This window comes from Notothenia coriiceps, unplaced genomic scaffold (assembly GCF_000735185.1).
Source record: "Notothenia coriiceps isolate Sejong01 unplaced genomic scaffold, NC01 NC01_scaffold00037246, whole genome shotgun sequence".
Classification (NCBI taxonomy): Eukaryota; Metazoa; Chordata; class Actinopteri; order Perciformes; family Nototheniidae; genus Notothenia; species Notothenia coriiceps.
The window spans coordinates 22425681-22445638 of NW_011369947.1; the positions used below are offsets into that span (position 1 = coordinate 22425681).

The following is a 19958-nucleotide window of genomic DNA, read 5'->3' on the forward strand; positions in this document are numbered from 1 at the left end:
TCAGCCCCGGATCACCCCTCTCCCCCCCCCTCCGACCTCCTAACCTCCATTCACATCCTCCACCTTCCCCGCTGCTCCAGTTTAGCCTCACTGTAAGACAGTCCTCTGCTCTTTGATACTTCCGCAGTGAAGCTGGAGGGCATTTTAGGGAGACATGTTGCTGCTTGTTGCATTTACATTTATGCAGTAAGTTGGCTTTATTTTACACAGAAGAATTTAAATGTCAGTGTCAAGCAGCCATTTTCTTTCCTTTTTTTTTGATTGGTTTAAGACTGTCGTTCTGACTGTCGTTATACAGGAAATCAGTAGAATCAGAATCAAGTAAACTGCAATTGTAACAAAAGAATATATTAATTTACATTTATATAGTGTATAAGTAGGGTTAGGTATTATTTTAAATCTTCTATACTGGAGCCAATGCAAATGTATAAAGGGCTCAGGCTTATATAACTACTTTATTAAGGTAAAGGAGAGCTGGTGGTCATGATTTAATGACATGAAAATATTCGAACACTCTGGTTGGTTTACATTAAAGCAACTGAAACTACTTCAGTTAATAGTTACCAAATTGTATTCAATACTGTATTTTAACAGTCCCTTTTTTTATTCATCAAAAATACGCCAAAGTCTCACAATGTCAAAAGCAGCTTTACTTTAAAATTATCAAGATGTTATTAAGACATTGGGTTGTCAAATAATATGAATCTGACTTGGCAGTGTCTTTCTTACCGCCTTAAATATAAAACAATTAGTACCAAGCGAATTGTAGTTATTATAAAAAAAAGAATGGAAACCAATGGAATAGCAACTATTTCTTGTTTGTTGTTCTGGAGAATGAAGAATAAAAGGTAAATAATCTGTCAACACAAGAGTAAATATCATCAATTCTCCAAATATGGCAGTATCTCAATAAGCTGTTCTACTAGATGTGGAGAAGGGTACAAACTGCTTCCAGGCAAACAGTCTACTTGTTGATTTCATGCCGTGTTTGCTTAGTGTAATTGCAGTACGCTAAGTTGACATAATGTACTCTAAACAAAGTGCTCCAGGGCTGGTTAGAAAACGAGAAGCAGGCCCATTATCAGGCTGTCAAACCAATTCGATTTGTCTTCTTCTAAAATCTCCATCAAACTAGAGTACAGGGATTTCAAATAAGTACTTTAAAAGTGGCCAAAGTCACAATTTCAGCGGATCATAAGGTCTGCATTTGACCACACAAGAGTCATCTATCAATCCCACCCAGCAATTGTACCTCTATAAATAGCCCTTGTAGTAACACAGAGATCCCTTACATCATCAACCATTCTGCCCCACGAACACAGGCCCCTGCCCTCCTCCCCTCATTTCTACTCTCTTCCCAAAACCTCCCCCTCCCCTCTTCCCCTTTGTGGTTTCTATGTGCTGAGGAGATGGAGGGGCTTTTGAAAAAACTCTCTGTCCTCCTTTTCCTCCTCCTGTCACACGAGCTGTCACTGTCATCGTCACGAAAGGTTCAATGTGGATCTGTCGTGTGTTTTTTTTCTGTGCTTGTCGGGCCTTGTGGATGTTTTCTCGTCGACTGGAGTCTCATTTTCTCAATGTCTCTCTTTCTCCTTAAGGTTGTCCCTATCTAGAAGCAATCTTTGCCTCAAACTGCACTCCTCAAACTCCCGTGTTCCTTTGCGCCTCAAACAGTCTCTATTTACCATCGCTGTCCTAGAATCCAGTCTTGCATCAATTTGTCCTCCTTCTCCCAGACATCCCCCTCCGTTTTTCTTCTTCCATCCCTTTTCAGCTCGTCTTTTTTGTCCTCATGAATATTTCAGATTGAAGGCCGAATCCTTGTTCCTCTACATCTGATAAACCACTTAGCGCTGGGAAATGTGCTTTTAGTCCAGCTCGGATCTGGCTAGTAAATAAAAAGCCTAACCAGGTTGGAAATAAATAGGTCTTTAAGGATTTGTCGGTCCCTAGAGGCCTTCAGTCCCACCAACTCGTGTTAAAGCGCGGTATCAATCAGCAGAGAGCTCCTCTATCCCACTATTAATAAAATATGGATCACACCACCAGTGGATGTCTGGGCCTTGGGAGCTACCCTACTTTCATTAAAGGACTGTTTGGTTCTCCGCTGACGACAGAATGCGGCCCGTGAGGTATTTTTAGTGCTTAAGCGTCGTCCCATCCCTCTACCAAAATGAAGAATAAGACAAGCACCAACCAGCCAAAGCACGGATTCTACAGTTTTCTTTTTTCTTTCGCAGCTCTGACTTTAATAAAGCACTTTTTCGGGCACGGAAGAATTCTTTATTTAGAAGCTTCAGCAGAATCGCTCTTTTGAAATTAGAATCAGAATACTTTATTTATCCCAGGGGGAAATTGCGTTTTGAAACAGTCGCTCCATATTCATAGAAAAAAAAGAAAATAATGATTTAACCATAAGACAATAAGAAAATAACAAAGTGAAAATAGGCAATAAAGCGTAAAGCAAGAACATGTACGATTAAAGATAAAACCACAGGAAATTAAAGTAATTATATGCAATAACAGATCAAATAAATAATAATACATTATATTTATATAGCACTTTTCTGGAACTCAAAGACGCTTTACAGTATGAGGGAGGGTAGACAAGCAAGGACAAGCAAAACAAAAAACGTATTGATTGAATGATTCATGTTAACACAATTGTGCAGGAAAAGAGAGAGCAGCTATAGAAATAATTTTAGGGGAGGTCAGAGTGTTCTGTCTGCAGAAGAGTGAGATGAGATGACAACCAATCACGTTCTTCCTGAACAGTTATATAAAAATACAAATAAATGGTAGCAAAGTGTCAGGACCTGTGAGTCTGGAGGACTATCCTAGAGCTAACTACATCAACCCAGTTTTGAGGCAGCTCTTCTCTGCAGAGGACGGGGAAACCTGCTGGATGCTAAGCAGACAGATCGTGGCCCGTCGAAAATAGAATGAAATGACCCCTTTTTGAATGTCCTATCTAAAATAACATTAGTTAGAACTGTAGCCCTGTGCAGTGTTTACTAGGTCAGTGCTGCAACATGTGATAGCCTCAGTGTCTACTGTTCTCTAATGTTAGGTCAGAAAGGCAGATTTACACAACATTTTTAGCACATTTCCACTTTACCAGTTAGAGGAAAACATAAATATGTTCAGGTCAAATATGTTTTATACGAAATAAAAGCAGGTGTGGTGCATACTGCTGAAAGTTCTCATCTTTCTGAGGCTGAGTTATGTATTTTTTTTTAATAAAGACCTGTTCAAAGCTGATGCCTCTTCATGTAAAGCTTTTTTAAACTTATAGAAATAAGCACTTAAAAAGTTCTTCTCTTGTTCTTTAAAGTGCTAGATAAGTTTACACTTTATTAAGGTTAGGGAAAGATCGTTATCATGCTTAATATATACTCAAATTGAATCTAGGCCTTATTTAATGGTATGTCAAATATAATGGGAACCACAGTTGTCAATTTCCTTTGATTTTGTTCACTTGAAACCAGTTCAGTTTATCTAAACATTGGGGTGATTGGAAAAAGAAACCTTGACCTTTGTTAAGAGATAGGTAACACTAACTAACAAAAACATTTTCCATATAGTATTTTATAAATGGATGGATTCAACTATATTGTCATTTCAAGAGACATTAAATAAAAATATAAAATAAATATTAGTATAACGTACAAAGTGAGGTTATCGGAGAAATTTGATACAAAATACTTTATATCAGAATAAATAAAAAAAGTAAAAAAACGTAACAATAAAATATATTAAATAAAGATTTATATAACCATAACCACCATCTAATCTAAGAACTGACAATAAAACAAAAAATATGGATATAAGATAAATAACAAATAAATCAGATTAAGAGTATAAACACAAAATTAAATGCAATTATGATATTTTTACAAAGATAAGAAGTTGAATTAAAATGTCCAATAACACACTAAATACAAGAAATAAGAGAACAACGGATCACTCTACACTGCTTCTGTCGTCGAAACAGCGTTGATAAAGGTGAAGCAGGACATGATGGCATCTGTTTCCTGAACACATCGGTCCGTTCTCTCTTTCTCTCCTTCTCTTGCATAATCCATCCCCTCCTCCCTATTTCCTCCAAAACCTTTCATCCCATCCTCACAGTCGATCTGATGACCAGGGCTGTCAGATTCCCCCCTCTATCGCCAAACCACGAGTCAGCCAGCCGAACCTGAACGTGTGTGTGTGAGAGTGTGTGTGAGCATGTATGTAATCAGTTCAGGCCTGGCTGCGCTAACATGGCTTAGTGAGTTTGTTAGCATATTATTAGTCTGGGGGGTTGTTGAAGCACTTCTCACATCATCTCCTCTAATCACTCCCTTACCAGTCAGACAAACACAACCTCCTTACGCTCCAACAGCCAATAACAAACCCCCCCTCGAGCTGCGTCCAAACTTGATTGGCTAAAATCAGTGTCAGTCACGAAGGAGGTCGACTACACCTCCGCTCATCTCCTGCTTTTCTCTCCGTGGATTGATTTGAATACGATTTTCCATCTGACTCTTGAGGCGCCCGCAGATATTTTGTCCCGTCTCTTTCCTGTTCGACAGAGAGAGAGAAAGAGCCAATCAGACGCACGATACACGGCCAAATTAATTCAAATGCATGCAGATTCGGCCTGATTTACATTGAGTGGAATTCAGGTATGACTAATTCGGTCAGTGTGTAGCAGCGATAGGAGAGAATAAGAGACAGTGACAGAAAGAGAGAAAAAGGAGGGGGAAGAGCCAATCAAAAGCCCCCGATGATGATGTTGTCCTGTGGTGGGGGGAGGTGGTGGGATGGGGTTACGGGGGGTATGTGGTCGGATCAGTCTCAAAATGAATAAATGGGCACAGAAGGAAATGTACTTTGGGATTTATATATAAAAGTTTCCATCCACAAAAATTCAATGCACACAAAAAATATTTAGCTTTTTTTTTTTAAAAAGTAAAAATAATCAAAAATATATTTTGGATTCCACAGATACATATTTCTCGTTTTTAAAATAATAAAAAAATACACAAATATATGCATTTAAAAGTATTCGCAAGTTTCTGTACCATTAACATAAAAAACGCTCTTTATTTGTGAACTTCGTTGCAATTGTTTGTGGTTTTCTTTGAAGACTTGCATTAAGTAGAAGTACTTGAGTAAATGTACTTTATTACGTTCCACCAACAGAGCATAACAACGACAGTCAACCTTAAAATACTTATAAATATAAATACTTCGTCTTTGCATTGAAAACATTTTTGGACGGAGATATTTATATATAAATCCCCAGTTACATTTGTGAATCCTTCTGTGTGCATGTATACACTTTGAGGCTGATCCGGGTTGTTGTCATGACAATGTGCTTGTTCTTCCGGCTGTTGTTTCCACAGCGACTGATAACACTGTTGTCCTCCTGTGAGCTGTTCTCTGTATCAATCTCTGTTTGAATTTTTTTTATAACAACGACGTGTCCAACCCTTTTGTCTTGTTCTTGTTCTTTCTTGTCCTCCCACCTCTTCTTCCTCCTCCTCCTCCTCCTCCTCCTGCCCCCCTCCCTTCCACTGTCCCTCCATCCCTCCCTCCCCCCCTTCCCCCTCCCCTACAGGATGTGCGTTTGTCACGTTTTCCACCAGAGCTATGGCACAGAATGCAATCAAAGCCATGCACCAGTCTCAGACTATGGAGGTACTGTACTCTCACTCTCTCTGCCTCTTTCTGTCTCTCATTTTGAACATGCACTTTACCCGGGCATTTTAAATAGCTGCTCTCATGTTTGAATTTGTGTTACACCTCGAGACTTCTGAAGTTGGGCGAGTAACATTTAATCTAATTTACGAGCCTGAATCGAATGCTGTCATATTAATATTAAGGTCTAGGCAGCACTTGGTTGAATTTAGACAGATTTTACAGTTGATTTTAAACACAAGAATAAATAAATCTCACATGTCACGAGTTTTCTGGAAATGTGGGAATGAAAAAAACGTTCGGATCACACTGCCATATTTGGACGTTTCTCTCGTAAAGTCGTACTCCACCAATTTCTATATCAATTACTTCCCCCACTTGACCTTAAGTTCTTTAAAGGTCACCTATTGTGTAAAATCCACGTTTTCATGTCTTTTAAACATAAATATGCGTCCCCTCTGTGTAAATAGATTGGGAAAGTTTCAGGAAAAAATATCCTCTCTCTTTTTGTCCTGATCCATTTATATAAAAACCTGTCTGAAAATGAGCTGATCAGAATTTGGCCACTTTGTGATGTCACAATGTTTTTTTGGCTTGTGTAACCATTAGCCAATAACCAACCAAGGTAACATCCCCCCCTCCCCCACCTTATCACCTGAATCTCCTCCTAGATCACCATTGTGTTTTTTAACCAATCACTTCTCAGAGGGGCGTGGCCAGCAGCAGCTCATTAGCATTTAAAGCTACAGAATCAGCCATTTTGAAATAGGGCTGAAACAGAGGGGATTATGGGATGCATGATCTGTTTGGTATTTCAAACCAAACACTTCAGAGACATGTTTTGTATATATCTGAAACCTATAATATATCATTGAAAATGCTTATAATAGGTGACCTTTAAAAAAAAAATGAATGTCCTTCATGCCTCCACCCTGAAGAAATATTCCAAATATGGAATAACCGTAAACTAAATTCTAAAGCAGAAAACCCTTTTAAAAGTCTGTTTTACTCAGTCAAATGTTCACTACACTTGCATTTTGACTCTAAGGTTATTATTTGATATACTTCTAACTTGCAGATGAGACTATTTTGCATAAGTGTTTTGGTTTAAACAAATATGCATGTGTGAGGAAAGTAAGGGGTGTGAATGGGTAAATGAGATTTGGATTACACAGCATGCATTTTGTGAAATATTGTAAACAAATGGTTTAATATAGTTCTGCCTTTGGCCCTTATTTACTTAGATTCATAAGATTAATTTTCCAATTTTGTATTCTAAGTGCATGTGGAGGCATGCAAGATAACACAACTTTTCTTCGGTGTTTGAATGTAACGCAGCGTGAGCAACTGATATACAAATGGCTTTTATTTGGTGTTCCTTTAATGTCTTAGAAAATGCGTGATGTCTTAGTTTGAGGCCCCTGCATTGCTGAAAAAGAAGCCAGCAGTGTTATGTCTTTGGTCACACATTTCCCAATAACAAACTTTGGCAGAGGTTCCAATGTGGGAAAAAAGCAGCACCATTGACCTGAAAGTCACAATGTGCAGGTGGTGTTACAGACCTCATCAGCTGCACCGCGACCCCGGCGGGACTGTAATGGGCCCCGGCCGCTGCTCCTTTGTGTTCCCTCTTTTTTTTGGGGGGCGGTTTTGTCAACATTGTGAGGCTGGTGACAGGTCAGGGTGACAGGCTGTGATTGGGACCGAATTACATGGTGTAAGACGAGTGTCAGAGAGAGGAACAAAAAGTGGTAATAACAGTGTGCAAGAAAAGAGACGTTCACCCCCGAACCCCCTCATTAGTACTGATCATGATAATCATGGCTGCTATTGATGTGCTGTGACCCTGACATGGGGGAAACGCATGCTGCACCCTGTGACTGTCTGTAGACTACAGAAGGGCTGCGGAATTCATCTACATTTAAAAAAAAAGGCAAAATGGACAAGTGCAGTATCCAAAATGCAGTTAGTGTATTTGTTGGTAAAAGCAAAATATGTGAAAATGTCTAACTTAAGGGTGTTAAGTTATGTGACGCTGCAGATAAGCTCTGGCCAACAAACATCATTTTCAGTCTAAATAACAAATCTTTACTTAAAACAATCACACCATGGTTATTTAATATATTTCTCAATTCAAATGTGAATTATATATATATTTTTAAATCCCTCTAATATCTCATATCATATCGCAATATCATTTAAAATAATTATCATAATTTGTTTATGTTTCTAATCGTGAAGCCTTGGTATACAGTGTGAGGGTTTTGTATTGTGTTTTTCCATTTTCTCATTGTCAATTCTGTAATATCCTACGCTCTTTCAATGCACCGCAATTTTTTCCGCCATCGTTATCTACCTCGTTCCAATTCACCTATTACATTTCCTGAAATGGCATGTTGAAGACTGTTTGAACAAATAAGTCCGCACCACTTTCTAACACAAAGTGATTTCCTTGCTGCGGATATCATTGAAGTGTGTGTGGATTTACGCTGAGCAGCAGCGGCGTTTCTGTCTGAGTAGAAGCAGTGACGGCGTTAGCATTAAGCTGGAATTATCCTCTTTCTGAGCCAGGTAAACACTGCCAGTGGCCTCCGCTTTTATCAGGCACACAGAAAAAGAAGCCTTAAACCATAACGATATTGCAGTGGACAATAGCAAAATACCTTCATTTCCATTTGAAAACACGCTGTGTAGCCCCAGGCGGGCCCCAAATTGCCGCAACCGTTTGTTAATGTTCCTCAGTTTTTGCAATTTAAAAGTAATTACTTCGGGTCCGTGTGAGGGAATGAGGTCTGGTAAATAGAGTTTGGTTATTGTCTTGGCTCTATTGCACTCCTCTGTCTTAGATAGAGCGAGATTGTGCGTACATGTCATGGCTGAAAGAATAAATGGGAATGTGTGTGTTGATGGCCCTGTCACTGTCGTATCCATTCTCATTAAGGCGTGACATTCAGGTACACGGTGGCACACCCACAACTCACTGACACACACACACACGCGCTGGCTGAATGTCAGGCCCTAATGAAAGTGGATATGAGCGAGACAGGTAATTCACTGTCGAACCTCTGAAGACACACACAGGAAGTGGGCTGGCTTCGTTGTGTTGTATTTGTGCTTTACATTATCTACTCCTTTTATACATGCTCATTTAGCACTCGGCTCCCCCTGTGCGACGCTTCATCAACACTGATTTCTGTTACCGACGCTCCTTTTTCTCCCCACATGACACTAGAGGCCCACTCAAACATTATCCTGCCCCCGCTGCACACACAAACACACACACACACACACGTTCTCACCGCCGATGCACACGCGTTCGAGCGCATGTAAACGAGAGCTTAAGTAGAGCATGCGAGACAACAGAGCAGTGTCTGTTTTAATAGTAAACAACCACATCTGTCAATTGCAGTAAAGAGGATCAGACAAGAGGAAGACATTATTAGATTAATAAGGGCTGATGTTGAGGGACATATACAGCTGGATGATCCCATAGGTGTGTTAACAGGAGTCAATATAACACAACCATAGGTGTGTATAACATTTATATAAACAGTTTCACCTAAGTCCGTAGTTGTTTATTTACTGTTATTTATATGTTTATTCGTATTACCATGGCCCACTCTTACCTGTCCTATCCTGTGATTCAATCGTTTTCATGTTGCAGCTTTAACGCTTGAATTTCCCAACGGGGATCAATAAAGTTTTATCTTATCTTATGAAATCCACTTCCACTAATAAGTCTCAGGATATCTACTTTTTGACTGTGTTTTATCAAATCTGACCAAGGATTTATAAATCTTTGGGTTGTAAAAGAAACCCTAAGTGATAATATGTAAAATGTTATCCGTTTTAGGGACGGCATTACTATACCTTCTACTATGAAAATATGGATAACATTGTTTCGAGTCAGGAGCTTTTATGTTATCATGCAAACAAACAAAATACATTTTGTCTGTAGAAAAAAGACAAAGAAAAATAAATGATTGCCGAGATCCATTTTTAAAAATTGATGTATTGAGAAATAATTGAGAAATCAAACCATTATCTGTAAATGGCATTGGAGACCAAGGAGAATATAGGCTAGAGTGAAGTAGTTGTTTTGAATTTGCAGTATGGAGTAGTGCGATATTCAAATGAGAGGAAGCACAATCTTTGTTAAAGGCTAAATATGTGTTAAAATACAATTGTTTTATATCATTTTAAATATTTTGTGTAGCAACAGGTTTACACATCTTATTCTAAAGATCACCAACACATATTTGTTTTGTACAGATCTTCTTAGAAAAGTCACACCGTGACATTTTAATATGTTTTCAATGAGGCAAAATATTTCCAATCACTTATTGTTTTTGCAATATCAGTCAAAAAAAATCACAATTAGTTCTTTTTTCAAAATCATGTAGCACCCTTTTTAATGCTTTTCCCAGTGCTTTTCGTGTGTTGGAGACAAAAGGTTAAAATAAATGTGCACGGATGCTCCAGACTCAGTGTGCACACTTGTACGGACAAGAGGGCCTCCTGCTTCCCTTTTAGTAGCTGCAGATAACATGGTTTGACATTTAAAGGCTCAGTGGGTGGTAAATAAATGAGATGGAGGAGGCTCAGAGCATAAACTCTCTTGAAAGCTATGAGAGATTGATTTGCAAGGTAAACGGACCGGAGCTTATAAGTTCAGTTTGCGTGTATGCTTGGGAGAGATGGGAAATGATGTGTGAGGCTCTCTTCACGCTTGTCTCTGAGAGTTGACTTCAGGGAGTTTAGTCAGCTTTATTAGGGAGAGAACTCCTGCTCAAGTCTGTAACTTCTGACAAAAAGTTGTACTTCTCTGCGTCGGAGGGTCAAACCACGGCCTGACGCAGGTGCTGAGGTGTATATTTAAACGCTGTAATTACATAATTATACATATGGATTCCATAATTGTGCTAAGTGCTTATTGCTATGTATCATTTTGAGAATATAGGCTGTCATGGCTACTCTGACGCATATGTCAATCACATCAAAAAAGGAGATTTCTACTTCTGGAGACACGGTAGGCTATGAGGCACATTCCATCTCTTTGAGGATGAAAAACACGTATATCAAGGGCTACAATCATCCAAACTCTATGATATATTCTGAAAAGGAATCTTAGTAAAGGTTAAATAAGGTCTGTGGTCAACACAAGCTGAAGAGATTTTCATGTTTTGTTCTACGATTAAAATATGTCAGTAAATAGCATCTGGCTAACGTTAGCATCTGGCTAACGTCTGAAGCCTGTGTGGTAAAACAGTGTAGCTCAATTGGTAGAGCGATAGAGCTGGTTTCATCTCTTTTGTCTGCCCTCTTCAAATCTGTCGCTACAATAAAAGACTCTGGTTGCCCAAAAATAACTTTAAATAAAAAAAATAAAAACAGTGACTGCTACAAAAGGGGAATGAGACTACTAACTGTCATTATGCTAGACTTTAGCTTAGCGGTGCTGACGTTATGTCTTGTGACCGTGTTGTACTTATTTTATAGCCTAGCTTTTTACTTTTAGTAATGCTTTAACAATCATAACATTGGTGTTAATAGGTGGAGATTATCCTGCCATAACATTCTTTAAAGTATCATATTTTGCCACATAGCTTTTTTTCTGCAATATTCAAAAATCCAATGAAAACATACCACTGCTTTTTGTCGGGGGAGCCCTTACGATGCTATCTTCTTGGGTTGGTCAACAACAATACGTCATCCCTATGCACTCAATACGTATGACGTTTATTTTGAGATGAATGGTTATTATACACGCACTGGTCCATCTGCTAATAACATTAAAAAAAACACACAACATACAGTAGAGATGAGTGTGTTTGGAAATGTTTTATGAGGGCCAATCATCTTGCTAAAGGATGATTGACATCGAGTGCCTTCAACGATCCAAACTATGCAGAAAAGTATCCACGTGAGGCATTTTTGTGTAGCAGATTTGTCAAACATTGTAAGACACAAAACAAAAATAACATTTCAGAGAGGAGTGCTTTCCCAGTGGAATTGTCTCCTGGGGAGAGAGATTTCTGTGAGTGCTTTATGCTCTTCAGATGTGAAAGCTGTGCAACGTTGGAGACAGTCTGCCGCTCAAAATCTCTCTCCTAAAATAGTATCAAAAATAAATTGATGCTCCACCACCGGTATTGAGTTAATGACATGTTATTTTCCAAATATCTGAATCGAGAGAGCATTAAACACAAAAGCAGTTTCAACTTTTTAATGACCACAAAGTTCGTTGGTTAACATTAATTGACTGTTATTAATAAATTCAGTGTATTGTTATATCTTTACAATCTACAAGGGACTCGTGGAATATTCTAGCGACGTGTAATCATCCTGTTGCCCCTTGCTGTACGTCCAAAGGTGGCCCATTCAAAACAAATCAGATGCTTTACTAATAATACAACATGAAGTGTGATCGCACCCAGAGGCAGAGTTTTAACAGACGTCTTTTATCGACTCAAATCTATAAAAATGATATTCGCAAACCGACAACCAAAAGCTTCAATCGTGCATGAGAGTCAGGATTCTTCCCTGCTCCTCGCTGTTCCTGTTAATTGCTAAGACTTAAAAAACTGTCAAAATGTAATATTTAGAAATAATTTGTTAATTCATGGTTTTGCCTGATCATTGATGTTGTTTCCCACGCATGAGTGAAATATCTGAAAGTTTGAGCTGTTTCCAATCTTTAATAAATTATTCAATATCCCCCCATGGTCAGATCAAAGCTGGTTTTGTTTCTCTAAGTAAAACCAACACATGCCACTTTCCCTCCTCATGTTCTCATCACTTAAGGCCAAAGTTGACCAACCGTCTGATCGCCCGTAAAACTTTAAAGTGCAGCCGAGTCTTCAGGGAGCAGCGAGCGTAGAGGCGCCCGGCCCCTCTCCCAGGGCAGGACCCTCATTCTGGGCTTGTTTCCTCCTGCTCGCTGGGTGTCAGCTGGAGTAATGAGATATTTAGCAGAGAGGTTTGGGGAGTACTGTCTCCGGGGGAATCCACTGACACTCTCCCTCCCAATGCAATCCTCCCCTCGTCTCCTTTATCTGTTGGCGGGCAGGCGAAATGATGGAGGGAGGGGGGCAGTAAATATGGCCGCCGTAAGACAGGGGAGATGCACGCTCAGCTGATAACGTCCAGTCGTAGTCACACACAAGGAGAAACATATACAGAGTACATTGTAAAAGTGTGGGCGAGGCTGCTTTTAAATGATGCATTTACTGAATAGGAATTTTTTTATATAGATAGGTTTTTATCTTTTTATTCTTATTGACAATAGATATACTAAATTGATCTCAAATTGGTAAATAGTTTTGTTACAGCAGCATGTTTACAAGGCATTGCTCATGAGTTAAAAATATAATAAAATGCAACAAAAAATAGTACATTTTATACAGATCAATAGTATTCAGATAAATATATATCTATAGTATCTACAGATATTTATAAGAAATTCATTATTTTTTTAAGATCTGGGTGATGATATTAATAACAGTAAAAATTGAGAAAAATAAAGAAAAGATATTTAAAAATAATTTGAATAATAAAGAAAAGAACATTGAAAATAATCAATAAATAATTAAAATATATATATAAAGAAAAGAGAAAGGAACATTGAAAATAAATAATACAAAATACAAAAAATATATAAAGAAAAAGGATAAACAAAGTTACTTCTTTTTTCATTGCTTCAGAAATAACCCCTTTCTCCAAAGAACTGCTCACTAAATGTACTTTTTACAGTGCCATCCAAAGCCTCTGTCACGAAAGCCTCACTTTGACACAACACACCTGAACTGACACATTCCGCCCCACACACACACGGGGTTACACACACTTGACATATATCTCCTGACTGTAAAGAAGCCAAATCCCTCCTCTCCCCTGCCGAGTGCGGATCGTGCCTCAAACTAAATGTTTCAATCAAAAGCTTTTTATTCTCCCGTGGCAGGTTGCCTTTGTTTCCGACGGATTCGCCCCTAGTTAGGCTTTGATTGCAGCGTGTGAGTAATTCTGTGGTGTGATAGATTATGACTCGCTGTTTTAAGCTTTCTGTGTTCCAACCATCGCTGCAACTTTCATCAGGAGCGTTTCTTTTGTGACACATGACATGGGGGATAGACATGTGGACAATTAGTCACACTTCCCATTGTCCAAATCTCAAAATCTTCCTCTTGCCCTCTCCACCTCTGGGTCTCCCAATCTCTGCCTTTTTTTACACACTCTTCCTCTCTTACACACACACACACACACACACACACACACACACACACACACACACACACACACACACACACACACACACACACACACACCATCTGCACAGCCCGGATACTGTGATGTGGGGAGTAGATTCTATTTGTCTCTCTTTCTTTCTCCGCACGGCTCCACTTTATTCCTCTCTAACCCGGTTACTCTTATAACCCGCCTGCTCCTTTTTCTCCATGTGACTGCCTTCAACGTTTATTTTCAATGCGGGAGATGACCTTTGACAAATGCAAGGAACATTTGGGGTGGAGAAGCTTTGAGAAACGGGGGGGGAAAGCCTTGCCGGAGAAACAGGGAAGGAAAATAAAAATGGAGGAAAGAAGATGGGAAATAGCAAGAAAATAAAGGGACCAATTAGTAATGTGAAATGCAAGGAAGCAAAGGAAAGGGAATGGGAAAAGAATAGGAAATAAGGAGGAATTATGCATGAAATGTTTGTTAAAAAGGAAGGTAGGAAAGGAAGGAGAAAGGGAAGCAAACAAATAGAGGGAAAAGGGTGATATGATTGAAGGAAACATACAGTAAGAAAAGAAAGAAGATGAATGTCTCAAAGCAAAGGACAAATTAAATTAAAATGAAAGAAACCTAAAAAAATGTTTGTTAAGGACAGTCCAAAAAGAGCAAAGCCAGTGATAGTGGGAGAAATTGAGAATCAAAAAAGAGCACTTAAAGGAAAGGGTAAGGAAATACATCTAAAATGTAATAAAGAACAGACAAAGGAAGAGGAAAGGGACATGAATTAAGGTAAATATGAATGAAAGAAATTAAAGGAAAGTCAAGATAACGAATGAAATGTCAGTCGAGGTGAGGCGAACAGAATGGCTCCACAGGGACTATTTGTTTACGTTATAGTGAAAGGCTTTTTGTCCTTAAATGTTTTAGTGAGTCGATCTGAGCCTCTGTGGTCAAACCCAGCAAGGGGGAAATGGCAGTGAAATAAAAATGGCTTTTATATTATAATAAAGAGACATGAAGGAGCGCTCGTATAAACAGCCGGCTTCTCTCAGCGCAGCTCTGCTCGCTCATGTGGAGCGTTTCAGAGAGAGAGGACCACGGTTGGAATTAGTGCACGATTTAAACGTGCCATCACAGGAGGAGAAAGAAACAATGATAGCGGCTGTTTTCTTACCTTGCGTAGAAGTAGAAATCCATTTCAGCTTTTGATGTGTCACAGAAAATTGGAGAAAGTCGCTTTGAGAACTAGATTGGTTTTGGCTCTGATGTATAAGTAAGCACAAAAAAGTCACACACACAAGTGCTCATTTCAGCAGGCATACACACCCAGGGAGAAGCAGAGCATTTAGAAACTGGCAGTGGCCTTTTTCCATATGTAACCAACCATTGTGTCTCACTATAGGACATTTTTGTCTTTTAATGTGAAATGTGTCCATGTCTTTGGTTGTGTTATGGTGAATTTGGAATGTTAACCTCAGCTTGTATATTAAATCAAACACTCACACAAATGTCCTCATTGAAACTTATTAAAACCAATATGTTGAGCAATTACACCATAACATCATGGATTAAAAGATATCAAGCTTTCAATCTAAAACCCTGATTGAAAATGATTGTCTGTAATATTTTTCAGCATATTTAGCCTAACTTTGATACGTGACATTTATTTAGATGTTTTTCTTATCAAAATAAACAGTGTTAAGGTGTGAAATGGACTGAAAATGTGATACTTATGATCAGAACTGAAATTGGTTGAAAGATGTAACTCAGGGGAAAGGAAAAATGATAGAATATATATGAATATATTTTATTTTTACGGCACTGTTTTGGTTGGTTTTGGCTTGAGGTAAGCATAGATGTTAAAAAAAAGTGTACATGCATATAACAGCTGGCATACAAACTCGACCATATAGAAAGTGGCAGTGTTCTTTTTTTAAATATGTATTCAACCAATGAAAAGTGTGCATCCCAGCGATGGATCCAGCCAGTTGTTGTTATTGGCTGCGTCCACTTTGTATCCGGGTGAAGGAAATATCTGTATTTTTACATGGATCTTCTTCTTCATGGTGTCTTGTTTGTGTGTGTCTACTTGTACGTGTGTGTGCGTGAGTGTGTGCGTATTCCCATGGTACTGTATATACACTCAGGCTGTATATACGACACATACACCTCACATTGACAGTGTCCGTCCTCTACTTCTAACCAGCTCAGTGGAAGCTTCCTGTGGTAAGAACTGGTGACTGATTCTGTTTCCGCTTTATGAGCGCCTGCCTCATAATTTGCACACACTTGCATAAACACACACACATCCACTGAATGAGGTGAAAGGTTTAGTTGTTCGCACAGAAGGTGTTTTATAGCCTTTGCTTCGCCATCGTTTGGGTGTTGGCATGTAGTCATTAATTATGCTTAAGTACAGGCCCGTATGCTAATGCCAGCAGGCAGATTAACAATGTGCAGAGTTCAGCCTGCAGGTACTACAGCGGTGCTGAGTGGTGCACAGTTTAATATTTATTATCTGTATTTTTAAAGCTAAAAGACTCAATAATGGGCCACTGTGACTAGAGCATGACTGATGTCGACAGGAGGCCGATTATTGCTGATATAAATCACACCAGCCTCCTCAATTCAAGTGTGAAATACATCTTTATTTTATTATGGATGCACAGATTTATTTCTGGAATTCCTACATTGTTTTACTTGCTTTGGCTGGTACCAGAAACACCATATTTTTTCCACCTAATTGCAGATAACAAAGAGTCTCTTTGAATGGATTTATAATACTAAGATCCTCAATTGTATCTTGGAGGACAGTGCTTTTAAAAATAATAAAATTCTCCAGGAAAAATAAGGAAACTATTTAACTTACATAAGTTACATTTAAAACATACGTATAGCCATATTTATGGAAATGTTTAATTGACCTGAAATGTCGATATTAAAGTCAAAGTAAGTCAAAAGCTACCACCATTCTTTTAAACAAATTGAGCAGAGTTCCTCTGAAAGGCACATTGTTGTTTGCTATCCCTTGACAGATGTTGGTAAGGCTTCCATTTAATACAAAATACTGCATTGTCTATAAGCCTCAGGAGTTCCACATCAGTCAAGCTCTACTCATCACCCAGTTTAGTACATGTGTCGATGTTTAAAGACCATGTCAATTGTATTCATAGCTGAGAAAATTTCATTTGATAACGAGACCAGGGAGGTTAGAGTCTTGCTGTATTTCTCTAGCCTTCTCCACGGAGCTTTCCCTGGAAAGAAAAATAGAAGTTTAACTAAATCACTGAGATTATTTTTGGTGCCAGAGCAGCTCAGAAAAACGCATCAAACCTCAACACTAGAACAGCTGCTTTTACTGATTTAAACACATTTGGGACTTGTTAGCGAAATCAGCTGCTGTAGTTTGCCTTCACACACTGCAGACTCTTCACAGGGGCTAAAGATAGAGCAGGAACAAAAACACTATTTCCTGGCACATACACTCTTCTGTTATTCCTCCGCACATGAAGCAGCTAACTCGTCCTCTGGTGCTATGTCCCGGTCCAGCTACGGCTCAGCCTCCCTCCCCAGGTTTGACCCCACCCTCTCTGGCTCCTCTCTCCAGGTATGAGTGCTCTGCAGTTGCAGAACCTGGCCACTTTAGCAGCGGCAGCGGCGGTGGCCCAAAACTCAGCCAGTCCCTCCAACGCAAACCCCCTGTCAGCCAGCGCCGCCTCCCTGGGAGCATTGGGCAGCCCAGGTAACACCGCAGTGACTCAGGTCGGGGGGGAGGGGGTCCGACGCCGGGGGGGGCCAACGCCTGCCTCCGCTCTCCACCGTTACCATTGTTGTCGCTCCGGCACTTCCACCGCCATCACTGAAAACCATCAACCAACCGAAACATCTCCATTGTTCAGACCCTCCCGTCAGTGTTCTTTCTGGCACATTCCCATGGTGTGTGTATCCACCGCTTCTCAGACCTCCATCTCCATAGAAACCATGCTGTGTTATCGATGCACCGCCCACCTGCGTCCTCAAACCACTGCCTCACCAACACCATCCTGTCATACACACACTGTATATGTGTGCGCGTGTGCATGTCTGTGTGTTCTGTGCTTCAATGTTTTCTGTCCGGTTCTGATGTTTCTATTTTTAATTATTTGTTTGTGCTTCACAGAAAACGTTAGGTCGGCAGATTTGTTGTTTCGGGGTTTGTTTGCACCTGTGTGTGTGTGTGTTGGTGTTTTTTGGGGGGGTTAAAGAACTAGTAGGTTGATGTCTGAACTCGGCGCAGGTTAAATATCCTTCCTCTTTCTTCCCACCCTGCCTCATTCTCTCCTCTCCTTGTGTTCCTTCTCGTTGCCCTTGTCTTTTCGCTTTTGACAAGCCTCCCTGTTTCTGGTCCATCATTCTCTCTTTATATGTCGGCGGGGTCTCGCTCCAGCGGCTTTGGTTTTGCCGTCTCTTTTGGAGCGCACTCCAAACAGAGCATGATTATGAAAAGCTCCCACACCTCACACCTTCCTCCTTCACAGAGTGGTGCAGTAATGATGTGTTATTGTGGGCTGCCCCGTAAGTACAGAAACCTTTTGTCCCACAACTGGGAAATGTACATTATTACCAGAGCATATAAAGTGAGGAGAATAGACTTACATATTAAAAAAACGAAAAATGACTAAGTATACACCTGTTACTAATAACACAATAAGTAAAAAAAACTAAAACAAAATGGTAGATAAAGAACCAGTGCAAACAGTGCAGGTTGGCGTCAATGTTTCAACCAATAATTTACAAAAGTATTTACAAAAGAGTCTTACAGAAAGTACAATAAATAAAGAAGTAAAGATATAAAATACTCAGCGGTGAGTAGGAGCTGTTTTAAAAGACTGCCAGACGAGCGAGCATCGTAATGGCTCCCTTTTTTAGGAATATTGCCGAAAATCAGCTTGGTGGCATACTGGTGATGATACTTACACGTTTTGTTCAACAGGACATTTTAACAAAACTTTTCAGAAGCCTAAATGCAATTGGCTGAAGTAAGAAGCGTTAACGTTAGGCTATAAAGGAACTACAGCAATGTAACATGGCTTCACATCACCACTGCTCAGTGGCGAGCCGTGACTTTTATACCTAGTCCATCCTCCTGTCCTTTTGGATGAAGCACTTGATGGCGGGGTCATGCAGCTGATCCTTTGCCACTCCAGTTTATCATTGTAACTCAATCTTGAAAATGACTCGGTTAATAATTTCGCAACGATGTCATCACTATCACTGAGACTATCGATCATAAATCTATTGATTCGATTTATGATTCGAAAATAATAAAAGTAGGGTAGACATGTGGATATTATCCGGCTGAACAAAACGTGCATTTATCTAACAGGTTCGTTCCACAGACCTTATTTCGAGCTATTTTCCAAAACCCTATGGAGAAATCCCAATGCTTTTGTGTCGAGGGAATCCGCAGCTTACTTCCGGGTTTTAGGACGCGTCATGCACCACTTTATACACATCTATACAGTCTATGACACACATGCATAAACTTCACAGCGGGCGGAACTTGTCATAATGTCCGCGGAAATAAAGCCTACCCATTTAGAGGGAAGATATGATTGGTCAATTGTACCGTCATTTGACATTACTCTCTCATTGGGTTACGGGCCGTCTGTGAATTTAAAGCAGGACAGTAACTCTCAGAGAGGGCCAGACGAGCTTCTTTCATTTAACCCTTCACATTCCAACAGAAACTGAACAGGCAGATTCAAATGAAGTCACAGGAACGAATTAGTTGCAAAAGAACTCACCAAAGACCAATCTACGAACGTTGTATTCCAGGACCTCAATGTCATTGAGGTAATTTATGGCGGTGACGCCACTTCAGTCGGATTTTTCACTGGTTTTACTCTATAATTCAGCCAGGTTTCTAATCGCGGAAATCGAATCGTAAAAAAATTTTATATATTCAACAGAATTTTATAAACGATCAATATAAAAAATAATCACAACGGTTTTTATTAAACTAAATTTAACCATAAATTTTACTTGTAAAAGTTTAT

At 39.5% G+C, this 19958-nt stretch overlaps 1 protein-coding gene across 1 annotated transcript in view; it reads left to right on the forward strand.

The window, feature by feature from the left end:
* Nucleotides 1–19958, forward strand: part of LOC104966523 (cugbp, Elav-like family member 2) — a 334875-nt gene that overhangs the window by 227761 nt on the left and 87156 nt on the right. The window contains exons 6-8 of the mRNA XM_010795708.1: nt 5609–5688; nt 16956–17049; nt 17528–17662. Of these exons, the coding sequence (XP_010794010.1) occupies nt 5609–5688; nt 16956–17049; nt 17528–17662 (309 nt within the window). The remainder of the gene's footprint in view (nt 1–5608; nt 5689–16955; nt 17050–17527; nt 17663–19958) is intronic.